At 32.0% G+C, this 14,192-nt stretch overlaps 1 protein-coding gene across 1 annotated transcript in view; it reads right to left on the bottom strand.

Moving 5' to 3' along the window:
• Nucleotides 1-1,355: 1,355 nt before the first annotated feature.
• LOC134270333 (mutS protein homolog 4-like) overlaps nucleotides 1,356-14,192 on the bottom strand; it is a 19,392-nt gene continuing 6,555 nt past the window's right edge. The window contains exons 12-30 of the mRNA XM_062752554.1: nucleotides 13,316-13,437; nucleotides 12,485-12,676; nucleotides 11,987-12,210; nucleotides 9,980-10,099; nucleotides 9,865-9,877; nucleotides 9,308-9,361; nucleotides 9,014-9,198; nucleotides 8,704-8,716; nucleotides 6,215-6,260; nucleotides 5,622-5,746; nucleotides 5,433-5,530; nucleotides 5,296-5,343; nucleotides 3,876-4,043; nucleotides 3,188-3,260; nucleotides 2,941-3,005; nucleotides 2,312-2,382; nucleotides 2,071-2,174; nucleotides 1,811-1,899; nucleotides 1,356-1,630 (exon numbers count right to left, since the gene is read on the bottom strand). Coding sequence (XP_062608538.1) covers nucleotides 1,445-1,630; nucleotides 1,811-1,899; nucleotides 2,071-2,174; nucleotides 2,312-2,382; nucleotides 2,941-3,005; nucleotides 3,188-3,260; nucleotides 3,876-4,043; nucleotides 5,296-5,343; nucleotides 5,433-5,530; nucleotides 5,622-5,746; nucleotides 6,215-6,260; nucleotides 8,704-8,716; nucleotides 9,014-9,198; nucleotides 9,308-9,361; nucleotides 9,865-9,877; nucleotides 9,980-10,099; nucleotides 11,987-12,210; nucleotides 12,485-12,676; nucleotides 13,316-13,437 — 1,996 coding nt within the window. The 3' untranslated portion in view covers nucleotides 1,356-1,444. The remainder of the gene's footprint in view (nucleotides 1,631-1,810; nucleotides 1,900-2,070; nucleotides 2,175-2,311; nucleotides 2,383-2,940; nucleotides 3,006-3,187; nucleotides 3,261-3,875; nucleotides 4,044-5,295; nucleotides 5,344-5,432; nucleotides 5,531-5,621; nucleotides 5,747-6,214; nucleotides 6,261-8,703; nucleotides 8,717-9,013; nucleotides 9,199-9,307; nucleotides 9,362-9,864; nucleotides 9,878-9,979; nucleotides 10,100-11,986; nucleotides 12,211-12,484; nucleotides 12,677-13,315; nucleotides 13,438-14,192) is intronic.

The raw sequence follows: 14,192 nt of genomic DNA, 5'->3' as shown, positions 1-14,192 counted from the left end.
ATATCATTAAGTCAAATACCGAATGACTCGCGCATACTAGTGTTTCTTAAGAGAATAAAGAGTGAAAGCCACAAGTTGTAAAGTTTTGTCTCGCTAAGAAAGAGTGAAGAATAAACTCGTGAAAATATGATGTCGCTAAAATTAAGTGATTTACATATTTTTTTTTTCATCAAAGAAGATATCTTACACAATCAATACTGTTTGTATTTAACTTTCAGCAACCAAAAAAGACTTAGAGAGTTTTAAGAAAAAGTATAGTGAAGCTAGCGAGAAAGTTGTAGAGAAAAATCGACAATATCAAAAATTACAGGTAAAATGATTTCAAGAGGCTTATTCTTGCCTTCTTTTAGGATTTTCTTTTCTTTACACTTAATTTACTTCATCTTCCTACGTTCTTAAAACTAAATCTGTTCTCTTAATTTCCATATTGTATACAATTTCTGGGTTCTAGCTCCACTGCAGAAGTTTCTTTTCTGATTTTTTCATATGCATTTTATGTAAATAAATCTGTTGAATTGTAGATTAGATTGAATTGAAACAGCTGCATTCCTTAATGTTACATCGATGCGATTTTTGTTACTGAGATGAGTGATGTTTATAGCTAACTACTATAATTTTGATTTCAGTCATTGTTTGATGCCTTAAAAAGAAAGTGCATAACTCCATCCACTTTTGAAGGTGGTGATGCTGTAAGCAGTAGCAAGGCCTGGAATCCTCTTGCTAACTTCACAATGCCAATCGGCTCAGACCAAGGCAGGTGTCAGTTAATATACCATTGTTGAAAAAAAAATGTATATTTACTTGAATTTCTTTCTATCAAACACTTCTCTTTTTCTCAGGCATTAGTGCAAGTACTTCTATAGGTAGCATTTCAAACAGTAAGAGAAACTCTCCAGAAACTGGTCGTGGTAAGTGCATGCTACTATTTGGAAGGATACTGATATTTGAATATTATTCAAAATAGATTTATTTGTGAATTTTGCAATGTTTTTTGCCTTTGAACAGAAGTGCCCTTTACATTCCGGATAACAGATACTCCAATCTTCAAACAAAATGGAAACCATCAACAGAACAAGAAAAGTAGGGAGCAGCAGAGGCAGAACAGAAATCCGTTAGATCTAGACTTCCCTTCTCACTGACCCATTGTATATTGGTAACACCTGTCTGCATGACATGAAGAATGCCAAAATCTGAATTTCACAGAAATAAATCTTATCTTGTCTTAAAAATGATTTTTTTTTCTTTTGAAAAAATTTCAACAGTTGATAGTACACTATAATCCCTTTCTCTTCACACAATGGAGCATGCAACATTGTCAGACATTAAACAAATTGTCATTTCTCAAAGATATTTTATTTTTTTTGCATTCAATAAGCTTTACTCATCTTCAAAAAAGAAAAAGCTTGGCAATTTAATTTGAACAAATCCTTTGACAAGCACTCGTTTAAAAACACCACTTTCTAAAAACAATCATTATTGTGTCTGTACTATACTGCATTTTTAAGCTCTTTAAGTAAGATTTCAAGTCCTCTCTGTTGAGTTTCGAGTTTCGTGACAACTGAACCAATCGTCCAGAGAGTTTAAAAATGATTCTCTTTTCCTTCATTTCTTTGTCAACTTCAGGTTGTCTCTGGAAAAATATGAAAGAGAAAGAAACTTGTTTTTATATATTACTCAGCAAAGTATTACAATACTTTGTTTAATTACATGTCAAATATATTTAGTATACACTTTCAAAAAAAGAAACCAGTCTTAGCTGAGGGGTTGGGGGCATGAGAGCAAAAATTGAAAAAATATATGTAAAGCATACCCCCTTTTTAGAAGAAATTGATGAAGCCAAAGTCTTAGCTTTCTGAATCACATTCCTTGGAAGAGTTGATAATTCTGCTAATCTTATACCTATAAGTATAACAGTTATGTGCTTTAAATTTTATCAATATTAGTATTTAAACCAATTTACAGGTGTCATGTTTTTAATCAAGCATTCAAAACAATAAAATTAAAAATTAAGAATTTTTGATTTGATTTTCTAATATTTTGACTTTGAAATTAAGCACTGCTTATTAATACCATAATGCTCCTCTTTGTTCTGTCCCTTTGTCAACACATGAGTGTACACCACTTTCTCACTTTTATCCTCCTCATTAAATGTTTTGTGAATCATGAAACAGTAGCTAAAAAAATATATTTCAAGCTAGCTGCTATTTGTTTTATTACAAAATATCAATAATTAAAAAATAAACTGTTATATTTTAATAGGTGAATAAGCTACAGTAATAAATTTCAGCTACAATTTGAATTTCAAACTTACTTTTGTACATTAGGATACAAACTTTCCAGTTGACCAAGATCCTTGAAATGTGTTGCAAAGAAGACAAAGGCCTGATTGGTAGAGAAAAAGAAGCATTTTAAAATCATAAGCACATGGTAATATGCAAGTACATAATACAGCAGGTCAAGAATGCTGACAAACTTGCATAACATCGATCATTCTCCATATATTATTTTTTTTTAAAGTTTTGAGCCTCAACTCTCTCAACTATTTATTTATTTAAATTGTTGTTTTTTTGTTGGTTTTTTTGTTTTTTTTTTGTTTTTTTGTTTTTTGTTTTTGTTTTTGGACAACTTGTAATTTTTCACTTATTTTTTCTATTTCTTTTTCATTTTTCTAGTTTTGACATTTATTTGCATGCATTGTCTTCATTGTTTATATGTTAACTTTGCTTGGTATCTGTTCATGTTTATATATATTTGGATTCATGTATTTGCATAATCCTCTAATGAGGGAAATAAAGTATGAATGAATGGATAATCAAATGTCCAAGAGAAGAGGTACTTTTGCAGCAAATGTTCAAATGTTAGCAGACAATGCAAGAATGATATGTAAACAGATAGCAACAAGTCATCTCTAACATTAGCATTTAGTAAAGGAAAACTTACTTTAAATCTGAGGAGATATTCACAGACAGCATGACAAATCCCAACGCCTTCTTCTTGGCTTGTGCCTGTAATTTAATGAAAAAATAAAATTGAAGTGTGCTTGAAAGCAATGCTGAATGTACAATATTCAGTATTGCTTTCAAGCACAGCTTAACCAAAAACTTCAGATTACAATATAATACCAACCAGTATACCACAAATATTTCATAATTCCAATACCCATCATTAAATGTTGTATTCCACAAACCTCTTCCCAGTTCATCCATAATTAAAAGTGATCTGTGACTGACATTTTGAATGATGTAGTTTACTTCTTTCATCTGTGAATAGAAGAGTATATTACGTGAATTATGATTGGTTTTCAGTATAAGATTGCAATTTTGCCCAAAGATATTATTTATCAAAATTTGTAAAGAATGCTTATTAGGGGTTATGAAAAGAAGCTGATAATATTCAAAAGTTTATAACAATCAAACAATGGATGAAAACAGCATATATCACCTGAATGACCTAAAAATGACTATCCTTAACTTTGCATAAATTTTAGAGGTCCCAGAAGGATCGATAAGGATCATGAAACTGTTAAAATTTCTTACAAACACAAAACTATTCTAAAGAAATTGAATACTGGTATACTACATCTGCTCCCAAGTTGCTTATACAGAGAATTATCACAATTCATGTCCACAACTATATAATTATAAGTACATGTATATACAATGTAAAGAGGATATGACAGCAAACAAACTAGCTTAAAATTCCATTTGTAAGCATACCAAGTGTATTGCATTTCAGACAAATTGGTCAAACAATTTGAAAGATGTGATCTGAAATAGTGATGGTCATGGCATGCAATTATGGATATATAAAACAGAGAATAGAAAAAAAAGCCCAGTGAGAACTGATTATTGAAGACAAATTCAATTTTTTTTTACCTCCAACATAAAAGTAGAGGAGTTGGACTCGATATCATCATCACTGCCGATCCTAGAGAAGATCTGATCTGTGATTCTGAATGATGCATACTCCGCAGGAACAAAACATCCTATCTGGGCCATGATTTGTAACAACACTATCTGTCTCAGGTAGGTGCTTTTACCACTCTATAAGGAAATTTAATTATTTCAATCAACATTTCACCAATAATAAAACAAGAAACAAAGTTTTAACGAGGCCCGATCTACTTGATCTGCGCATACGTTTTAACGCAGCGTCGACTCAGGCACGTCACAATACCCTTGACTGCCGTCACAATTGAACATAATAACGTCACAATTAAAATGACGTCAAATTGCGCTAAACTGTTTCGCTGATCTTGCTTACCTGGTTGCTCTATAGACTATGCATTGAAAGCTGGCATTTCTATTATTTTTTTATATATTTAAATTAATAAACAACTTTGGAACCTAATTAATTTTGAGGGATCAATATTTTGGTACAGATTCATTAATTTTATCCTGTTTTATTTCAATTTGTGAGTTAAAAAAAAAACCAAACACTGCAACTAAAAGTAAACGATTTTAGTCTTTCTCTTTGAACATATTGAAGTGTTTATACACACTCTTTTTATTGCGGACTTAAATATGCATGGATTATCTTCAGTTTTAAAAAATTAAATAATCTATAAATCATTGAAATTGAACCCCCGAAATATTTTATTTTTCTATATATTACATGATATTAGTAAAAATCGCAATTTTGTCGTCTTTACCCCCCCCCCCCCCTCCCTCTACCCCTTTTTCCACGTAAAACAACGTCGCGTGTTAAGAGAAAAATAAAACATGGCGAGAAAATTATTTCATAATGTAAGAATTATTTATTTTTTAGAAATTAATACAGTATTGCAATCGTTTGTTGGTGTTATGTAAACCCATTGCGACCTATAAAATACGTAGTTGGATAGGATAAATCCAAATTTTGTGTTTTGACATGCCCCCTTTTCACTGCAATAAAGGCTACCTCCAATTTTCTTTTCATTTTTCATAAGAAGAATGAAAATTGCATGATATATGTGGAAAACAAAGAATTTCATCATGTATTTTTTTTAAATTTGTAAATTTCTTTGTTTATTGAAGAGTTTTAGTATGTAATTGTGTATAAAAACACGAAAAATGGTCCATATCTTGTCAGTGCCCCCATTTCACTACAATAAAGGCAAGGTAACAAAATTCCATTCTGATTTTTCTAAGCATAGAACATACAAGTATATTTCCAAGAATTAAATTTTTTTATCATTCCGTTTTCGTAATTTTCAACTAGATCGGGCCTCGTTAAGTACATATAATTGTATAAAACAACATCTACTGAAATTTGCCTATATTCATGAATTACTTTAAGTACAGTAAATCGTCTCACCATGTTTGCACCAGTGATGATATTGAAATTGCTGTCTTCAGTGGCATACTAAAAAGAAATTTACATCACAATGTGTAAAGGAAGACCTACTTTAAATAAGTATTTACTTTTTTATGAGAAAAAATGGACCTCCTTACAGTATTGTTAGGGATTGGCATATCGGTGCTGATTTTTTCAAGGATTGGATGTCGTCCCTGCTTTATGGCAAGTGTATCTTTGGTAAAATCAGGCTTCACTGAAATTACAAAGTTATCATTAAATGTTTGACAGAAATTATTCTTGGCAAATAAATCAAAGAGGAAGTGTTTTCCAAATGATTTCTTTACCATAATTGGACAGTGTACAGGCATGAGCAAAGCTCTGTAACATGTCAATCATAGCCACGGCCTCTGACAGTTTGTACAGACAGCCAAAGTGATTCCTCAGGTCTCCTAAAAGCTCTGTCACTACTCTGTAAAACACAAAGGTAAAAAAAATTAAGTATTTATCAACATGATTTCTATTTGTGCTTTCCAGATATTATGAAATGTGAACCAGCTTTTAATCATGTGTGAGAAATTTCAAGTGAGTTTTAGTTGCTGCCTTGCTTTACTTGCATATATTTCTTGCGGCAAACTACAGTAAAACTTGTTTAGTATGAACACAGATATTGCGAATTCACAGATATAGCTAAGTTATCTTGGATCCCCAGCAATATAAATTTAACAAATTCCTTATACGGATATAACGAATTACAGATATACATGTAGCGAAGTAATTTCACAGGTCCCGGCGACTTCGTTATAACTGAGTTTTACTGTAATAATTTTATGTTGAAGTATTTACCTAGGATATTTCCTTGGTCATGAAAATTAGTCATTGCAGACATAATCTTTGACAAAGAACAGTTAAATGTGAATAAGAGTTTGTTGTAACTTACATGTTGGTTACTAAGTATATTTCATCCAAAGCTTCTTTTGCCCTGTCTGATCAAAGTAAAGTTAATTCTATTAATCTATATGTATACATGTATGTAAGTTAAATATATTGAATGATTAAATATTTTTTTCTTGACAATATTTAATGTACAGTTGAACTGCAATGTCTTGAATGCCAATGTTGCAAATGTAATGAATATGTTGAAGTGAGTTGGATATTCCAACTCTTTTTAAAGCGCTAAGCGCAGCGCAAAGCGCTTTTCTGTCAGCGTAAATTTACTTCCGTTCTGGTTCCAGCGCCACTATATAAGCAAGATAGATAACTCTACTTGTTATTCTAAAAATATGAAACTGGAAATCCCTGACTCTCTTTCGGCTATTTTAGTGTAATGCTGCGTTACGTGCATTTCTAATAATAGAAGGCAATTAGTAAGGAGAGCAGTTCTTATCATCATGTCGGTACACATTAATTTGTACCACGTAGCTTACAACTGCTGCCTCTATGGCGCAAATACTGAATTAAAAAACAGTTTATTATTTATCATGTACATGCAATATAGTGATTGAATATTCAATACGTACCCGGTACATGGTTTAAAACTCAGATGGGATTTTGATAAGTTCATAAATCTCAAACTGGGAGTGAGTTATTCAGAAGAAGAAATCACATAAAATTGATTTACAATGTACTACTTACATAATATGGTACGTTCTATATATCCATATAAACTATAATTATTTTTTTTCTTCTTTACAATTATTTCAGGCAATGTAACTAGAACAAGGCTTTCTATTAACATCTTGCACCATGCTGAGATTTATCAGTGAAGTTGATTTTCGCATCTAAGTATCAATTAGTAACAGACGGGAATGCATTCAAGGACGGTTTTTTTTTAATCTCTATACTTGTGTTGTACATAATTCGAAAGGAAGGGCAGTTTGTGGCTCTACAGACATTAGAGCATGTGGTGGACGTGTTTTCAATGAATCCACTCAAATAGTAAAATTTATTTATCGGAATACATGCATTGTGCTCTAAAATTGTGCGTGTAGTGTGCAGAATATGGCGAAAAATCCTAAAACCTTAATTAACGTTCTTAACAATGGACAGAAATAATGCTGATGATATGTTAAGCAAACGGTGTAATACTTGAAGTAGGGAACCAGGAATAAATAGTTTATGTAAAGATGTGTCTCAGCTGTGTTGCCAATTCTTAATGAGGACTAAATAAAAACAGAATAAAATAATATTGTATACCTTCATGAAGATTTATTTATACTTGAGATTAATACGGTATTTTCTTTCTTGGACCCTTGAATTATTAATCATTGATAAAGCAGGAATATTATGAACAATTATTTTCAGTATTCCTTTTTAACTAGCACAACAATGCCGTATTTTTAATTCAAAGAAGAAAAGTGTAAAAATTTATATTACGTAAAAACGTGTTATTTACTATTGAGTGACACATATTGTATATCAACACTTATGTTACTGCAAATACATGTACGCTATAAATCATATATTTAAAAAATCAGAGATTACAGGATAGCATCAAAAGATAAATATAATATCGTTATACTAAAATGTATATTTACATATTACCTCTGACATAAAGGACGTTAATTCTACGGATGTTTATTTCATTTACATAGAGCTGTTTTGTCATATGACGATGTTACAAACATGATGCCAATCTTCAATTTGAAAAACTTGTAAACGCAGAATGAATTTATTATTAAATATGATCACCAGAAGATTTTATCTTTCAGTGTTGCGCGTAAATGAGAGGAATTTTAGCGACATTTTCAAGAGTTCACATTTTTTTCAAATTACAATGTATACAGTTTCCAGCAAAAGTATAGCTACATGTACATTTAGAGTTTAAATTTCATCGGAAAACTCGATTAACATCTCCCTTCCAATTAATTGCAATTTATACACAAATACGACCTCTTATAGATTCCTACGAGGCGATGTGAAAAGAAAATAATTTTACACGCAAGAATATTTTCTTACAATTTCGTGTACAGTACTGTAAGTGAAATTGATTGATCTTGTGACATACGAAGATAATGTATAATGCTTGAAAAAAAGGCATGAGACAATGTTGAATTTCATATCCCAACGAGGTTTACATATTTAGGACTCACATACTTTTTGACAACTGTGCTTGACCTAGCGCTATCGCACTGTCAAAATATCGCTTAAAATTCAATACAACAGGACATTTTAAATTAAAATAATTCTGACGAATTTCAAATCGATATGCTTAGCGCTTCCCAGTACTTTCAGTACTTTGATTTTTCATGCACTTGAACCTTATCACCTTGAATTCTTGGAAATCTACAAGATTCTTTCTCAAGCAAGTTTGAGATAACAAGGATTGAATGTATTTCAAAAAAAAAAAACATGAATTACATCTGAAGCCACTGTAAATATAACACATGCATCAAATACAACTGTAAAATTCATTTTAAACAATCTTACTATTCAAGCGAATCTGAAATACAAGATGAGATAATACTGAAGAGAATTGGACATACTACCAGGTAGAACAATCCTTTTCATGCAAAACCCTGCCAATAACAAAGCTAAGACAACCAAATAATGATATTTCTAACTTTTGGACACAATAAAATGTCATGTTATATTCCAACAAAAATTCTTTTAACTCTAATATCCTCACTTATTTTCCTGTCACAAGCTAAAGTTCCGGATTATCTAGGACATCATATCAATAAATATGAATCAATTTTAGCAATGAATATACCACAGTAGATATATCTAATAAATTTACCAGTTCTGTGGTGGTAAAACACAGTGTGTTCTTGGCTTTTGTAACTTTGATAAATATCTCAGGCAGACTCTCCTTGCTGTAGTTTTGTTTTGGACCACAATTAAGTTGCAGAAAAAAGCCTCTTGTGGAATTATATGAGGTCACTATTGGTAAATTGTATTCTTCAGCCCACTGGTTAGCCAATGCTGCAATACAAACAAGCAACCTATGGACCACTGAGATAAAAGTCATCTTCTATTCAAGACATTTTTTCCTCATCGTTTGGTACATGTAAATCTGTACTTATATGCTTACTGTTTATGTCCTCTATAATACCACCATATGTCCCTCTTCCAATATCAAGCAAGCCTACAACAAATTTAAAAGATACAGCACACCAATGGGAGTTAAGAGGGTAGAGTTGCTGTCGATACCTCACTAGATAACTTAATAAGACCTTTAAGATAGCCAATTATTATCGTTTAATTTAATGTTAAGTTTAATATTTTTATTACAAAAGACCTTCCATATACTGTGAAATCATTGATTTTTGTGGGGGTTTAATTTTCGTTGTTTTCAAGACATGAAGAGACACAAAAATTTATGTCCACCACGAAATTCAACTTTTCACATATATTTCAACTGAACAATTCATCAACCATGAAATCAAATCCCTATGTCAGAACCAATATATTTTCCTCAAACCATGGAAATTTGACCCCTCAAAAATATGTTATTTTACAGTATGTCTTTTTTCCCCCTTACCCATATAGTGAAAATAAAAAAAAAATATATTTCTGATGAAGTCAATTCAATTTAACTTCACTTTCATCAATCAAAAACAAAGTAAGCACATGTATAACAACTCTTACCATTGATGCTTCCCTGAAAAACAATAAAACATAATTATCATGTTTCAAGTTCCTGAAATTTTTCAAAATATCTGACAAACAAAGTTTAAATTAATAAGGTATGAAGAAAACTCACCTTCACTGCAAAACACTTTTGAGTGCGCATGTGAAGCATTCCTTTCTGATACTTGGTATCATCATGAATTATGCTAGCTATTCTGGCTTTCATCAGTGCATATCTACCATCTTCTAGAGACTGAAAGTTATCGAGACTCCATTGAATTAAATCACTTAAATTGATGTATGGCTTTTATATATTAAGAAACACAAAAAATTAATGTATCATCTACTGAACTGCATACAATGGAGGAAATTCATCCAGCCTTCACATATCCTAAAAAAAAAACAAACGTCACCTCAGAAGACTAATGTTTCACTATTAAAAAAATCTAAATACTTGTATTTTATTTCATCTGGTGGTTTTACAAGATGAAATACCTTGTAAAAGTGAGTGTCTCATCATGTGGTTTTACAAGCAGAAATATCTTGTAAAAGTATTTTGTTGTGGTTTTACAAGATGAAATGCCTTGTAAAAGTAAGTATTTTATTAGGTGGTTTTACACCATGCAATGTCATATGTAAAAGTGTTTATAAGGTGGTTTTACAAATTGAAATATCTTGTAAAAGTACCGGTAAGTATTTCATCAGGTGGTTTTACACACTGAAATATCTTGTAAAAGTTTTTATCAGGTGGTTTTAAAAGATGAAATAGCTTGTAAAAGTTGGTATTTTATCATGTGGTTTTACACCGTGAAACATCTTGTAAAAGTGTTTTATCAGTTGGTTTTAAATTTACAAGATGAAATAACTTGTAAAAGTGTTTATCTGGTGGTTTTACATGATGAAATATCTTGTAAAAGTGTTAATAATAGGGATGTCAACGAGTACCCGGTTAACCGGGTACTCGATTGAACGTCCGAGTATCGAATACTAAAATCGGTACTCGGTTACTCGGATGTATATTTTTGAATATTTCTAATCTTATTTATTAATGCATTAAACAATCTGTTTTAAAACGCAAAATGCCCATTGCACTTGTACATACAGTAATTAGGGTTTACTACGACTCTAGATCTAAATGACCGTTATCGCCTGCGGCAGTGTTTATACAGTAATTATCGTGACCAAGTACCTGGGGTACCTGGCTTTTCTCACCTTCGGCTGCCTTCTTCCCTTATTTTTTGTTTGGCTTTAATTATTTGTTTTCACTGAACATCGTTTAAGATCCATTATGTTTTAAATTAAATAAATTAGATAATTTTGTCAACTCTCCGAGAAGCCGTAAATTCTCGGGAAAAGAGCGGATGATATTACACGTGCGATTGTTGATATGGTTTTGTTTGATTACATGCCAATACAACTGGTTGAAGGCAAAGGCTTTAAAAAAAACTGATGTCCATCGTTGCATCAAACTACAAAATACCGTCCCGTAATATTATATAAATCTCGGATCGAACAAGCGTACTAAAATCGTAAATCCGCTCTGTTAGGAGAACTTGATCAAGTTCAAGTTGATACTGTACGTAGCTCTGACGACTGATACCTGGTCGTCAAACGCGACAAAGAGTTACATTACAATTACGGAGCAGATTATTTTTTTAAACAAAAACACTGTGAACAACTTATGATTTTATTTCTTGTGTTTATCTGATAAATAAATTGATAAATAAATTTATTTTAAAATTTGTTATATTAAATTTCGTCGGGCACGAAGTGCTCATCATTATTACAACAGAAATACATTTACGGATAAGCCTCCTATCAGTGCGTCTGGTTTTATTTCTACAAGAGTTTACCATGTTTTACAGTCTTCAATTTACTTGTTCATATTTATTTACACTTTTACCGAGTACCCGGGTACTCGATCGGAAAAACGTCCGAGTAACCGAGTACTGAAAATTGACCGATTTGACATCCCTAGTTAATAAGGTGGTTTTATATTATGAAATATCTTGTAAAAGTAAGTATTTCATCAGATGGTTTTACACATTGAAATATCTTGTAACAGTGTTTCGTCAGGTGGTTTACACGTTGAAATACTTTGTAAAAGTGCTTCATCACATGATTACACAAGATGAAATACCTTGTAAAAGTGTTTCATCAGGCGATTTTCACAGTTGGAGAGTGCATTCCTGAGTGGGTCTACCAGTTCCAGGATGTGTTTGAGAAGAATAAGGTTGTTGATGTTGGCCTCTGCTGTTTTCAGTGTCTCCTTCTTTGGGATCTGTACACACACTGACAGGATGTGGTCGACATCCAGGAATCGAGCAATCACTGTCTGAATGCTATCAAACACATCCTCCTTCTCTGAATCACAACAAAGAAGGATCATATTCTTCAACAAGAAACAGAATTACTTGTATCCATTGAATTTAACTTTTACTTTCTTTAAAAAAGAAAAAATAAATAGAATATAGCTTTAAAATTCACAAAGTTTGAATATTCTGACAATCAGCAAGTCTCTTGAAAATTAAACTTCTGAATAAATATAATGCCTTGGCCTTGGCATGACAAATTTAATCTTTTTTTTTTGCAATTATATTGAATACAGGGCTAAGATTAACTAGGAACTTTGAGGAACCTGTGAGTTCTGAGACTGCCTCTTGTCTCATGGCTATGGTTCCCTTGTCACAGGGAGGCTGTAAAATGTTGGCTCTCAGTAACCGGGCTCCTCCAATTGTCTTAGTGTAGTTCAACACTCCATACAATGTATGCTCACTCTTAGGGTCCCTCACGTTCTGTAAAAGTTCAAGGTTCACAGCAGTGGTGGCATCTGTAATCAAACATAGAGAAATGGTCTACTAGCATTTTATGTAAAAACACGATGTACACAAGAAAACACGATTATGATAATTTGCTAAGACAGCCACAATTGTTTCAATTACAGTTATAATTTCATCACTAAAGAGTGTTCCCTGAGGAAAGTACATATGTGTTATTTTCTGTCATAGCACAGAGACATAAACATTTTTTTCAGTGTTTGCTTTTAAAAGTACTAGTATTATAGTATAGGCATTTGCCTGCAAAGAAAACAAGATGCTTTTAGGAAACACTGATGCACCTTATGGCAGCTCATGGACAAGTTCAAAGTTTTTCAAGGTATATGTCCAATAATCATGTTCACTGTATAATGCTGATAAATGTATGCCGCTATTTTTTTCTAAATGTTTTATGAAAAACAGTGCATGATGCTTAATAGCAGACTTTCCACTCAATGGACAAAAAATGCAGTATATTGGCACAGTGATTTACATGTATTTTTTTAACTTATCAATGTCAAGTTCATTAACTTGTACTGCATAATCAAAATACCCTACACAATCACAAATTTTTTAGCAAGGATTGTCCCTTATTTGAAGAGAAATCCTAGGCAGAAATCTTTATTATTAGCACTTTCCTGGTGTACAATTACCTATCATGGTTGTATTTTCACATCCACTGAAAGTGATATTGATAGATGCTGGAGCTAGTATCATATTCTGTGTAAATTCCACATACTTAACAAGAGCTGCCGCTGCTGCCAAGCAGTAGTACCTGTATAAAACAGAAGTCTCTGTCGAGACTGAAGCTCTACTGGATTGTACTTATAGCAAAGGAAGAGAGAAGAACTTATGCAATGGGGAATTCAAACTTTAAAACAGCAATAAATAGAATAATGATCCTTGATTAAGCCTCTTTATGTTCTTAGTGTAGTCTACTTGCATGCCACATTATATTATATTCAGACTAAAACTGTATTTGTTGTAGCAATTTGAGAGTATTTAACAGAAATTTCTATTTTTAGTATCCAAGGCAATAATATTCATCAAAGTCAAAAACCCATATTGTGTATCTTAGTGTAGTCTACTTGTGTGACAAGTTATAATGAAATCAGACCAAAACTGTAGGAGGAGTAGCTTTTTAAAGAATTTCACAGAAATTTCTATTTTTAGTAACCACGGCAATACCTTTCATCAAAATCAAAAACCGATAAACAGAATTATGTCCCTAGGTGTAGTCTACTTGTGTACAAAGTTGAATTTAAATCAGACCAAAACTGTAGGAGGAGTAGCATTTTAAAAAGAATTTCACAGAATTTTCTATTTTAGTAACCATGGCAACACCGTTCATCGAAATCAAAAACCGATATACAGAATTATGTATCTTAGTGAAGTCTACTTGTGTGGCAAGTTGTATTGAAATCAGACCAAAACTGTCAGAGGAGTAGCATTTTTAAACAATTTCACAGAAATTTCTATTTTTAGTAACCACGGCAACACCGTTCATCGAAATCAAAAACCGACATATAG

Source organism: Saccostrea cucullata, unplaced genomic scaffold (genome assembly GCF_032062105.1).
Source record: "Saccostrea cucullata isolate Sc308-1 unplaced genomic scaffold, CSIRO_AGI_Scuc_v1 ctg203, whole genome shotgun sequence".
Taxonomy (NCBI): Eukaryota; Metazoa; Mollusca; class Bivalvia; order Ostreida; family Ostreidae; genus Saccostrea; species Saccostrea cuccullata.
The sequence above is the reverse complement of the archived record's forward strand: the minus strand, read 5'-3'. Positions and strand labels throughout refer to the sequence as shown.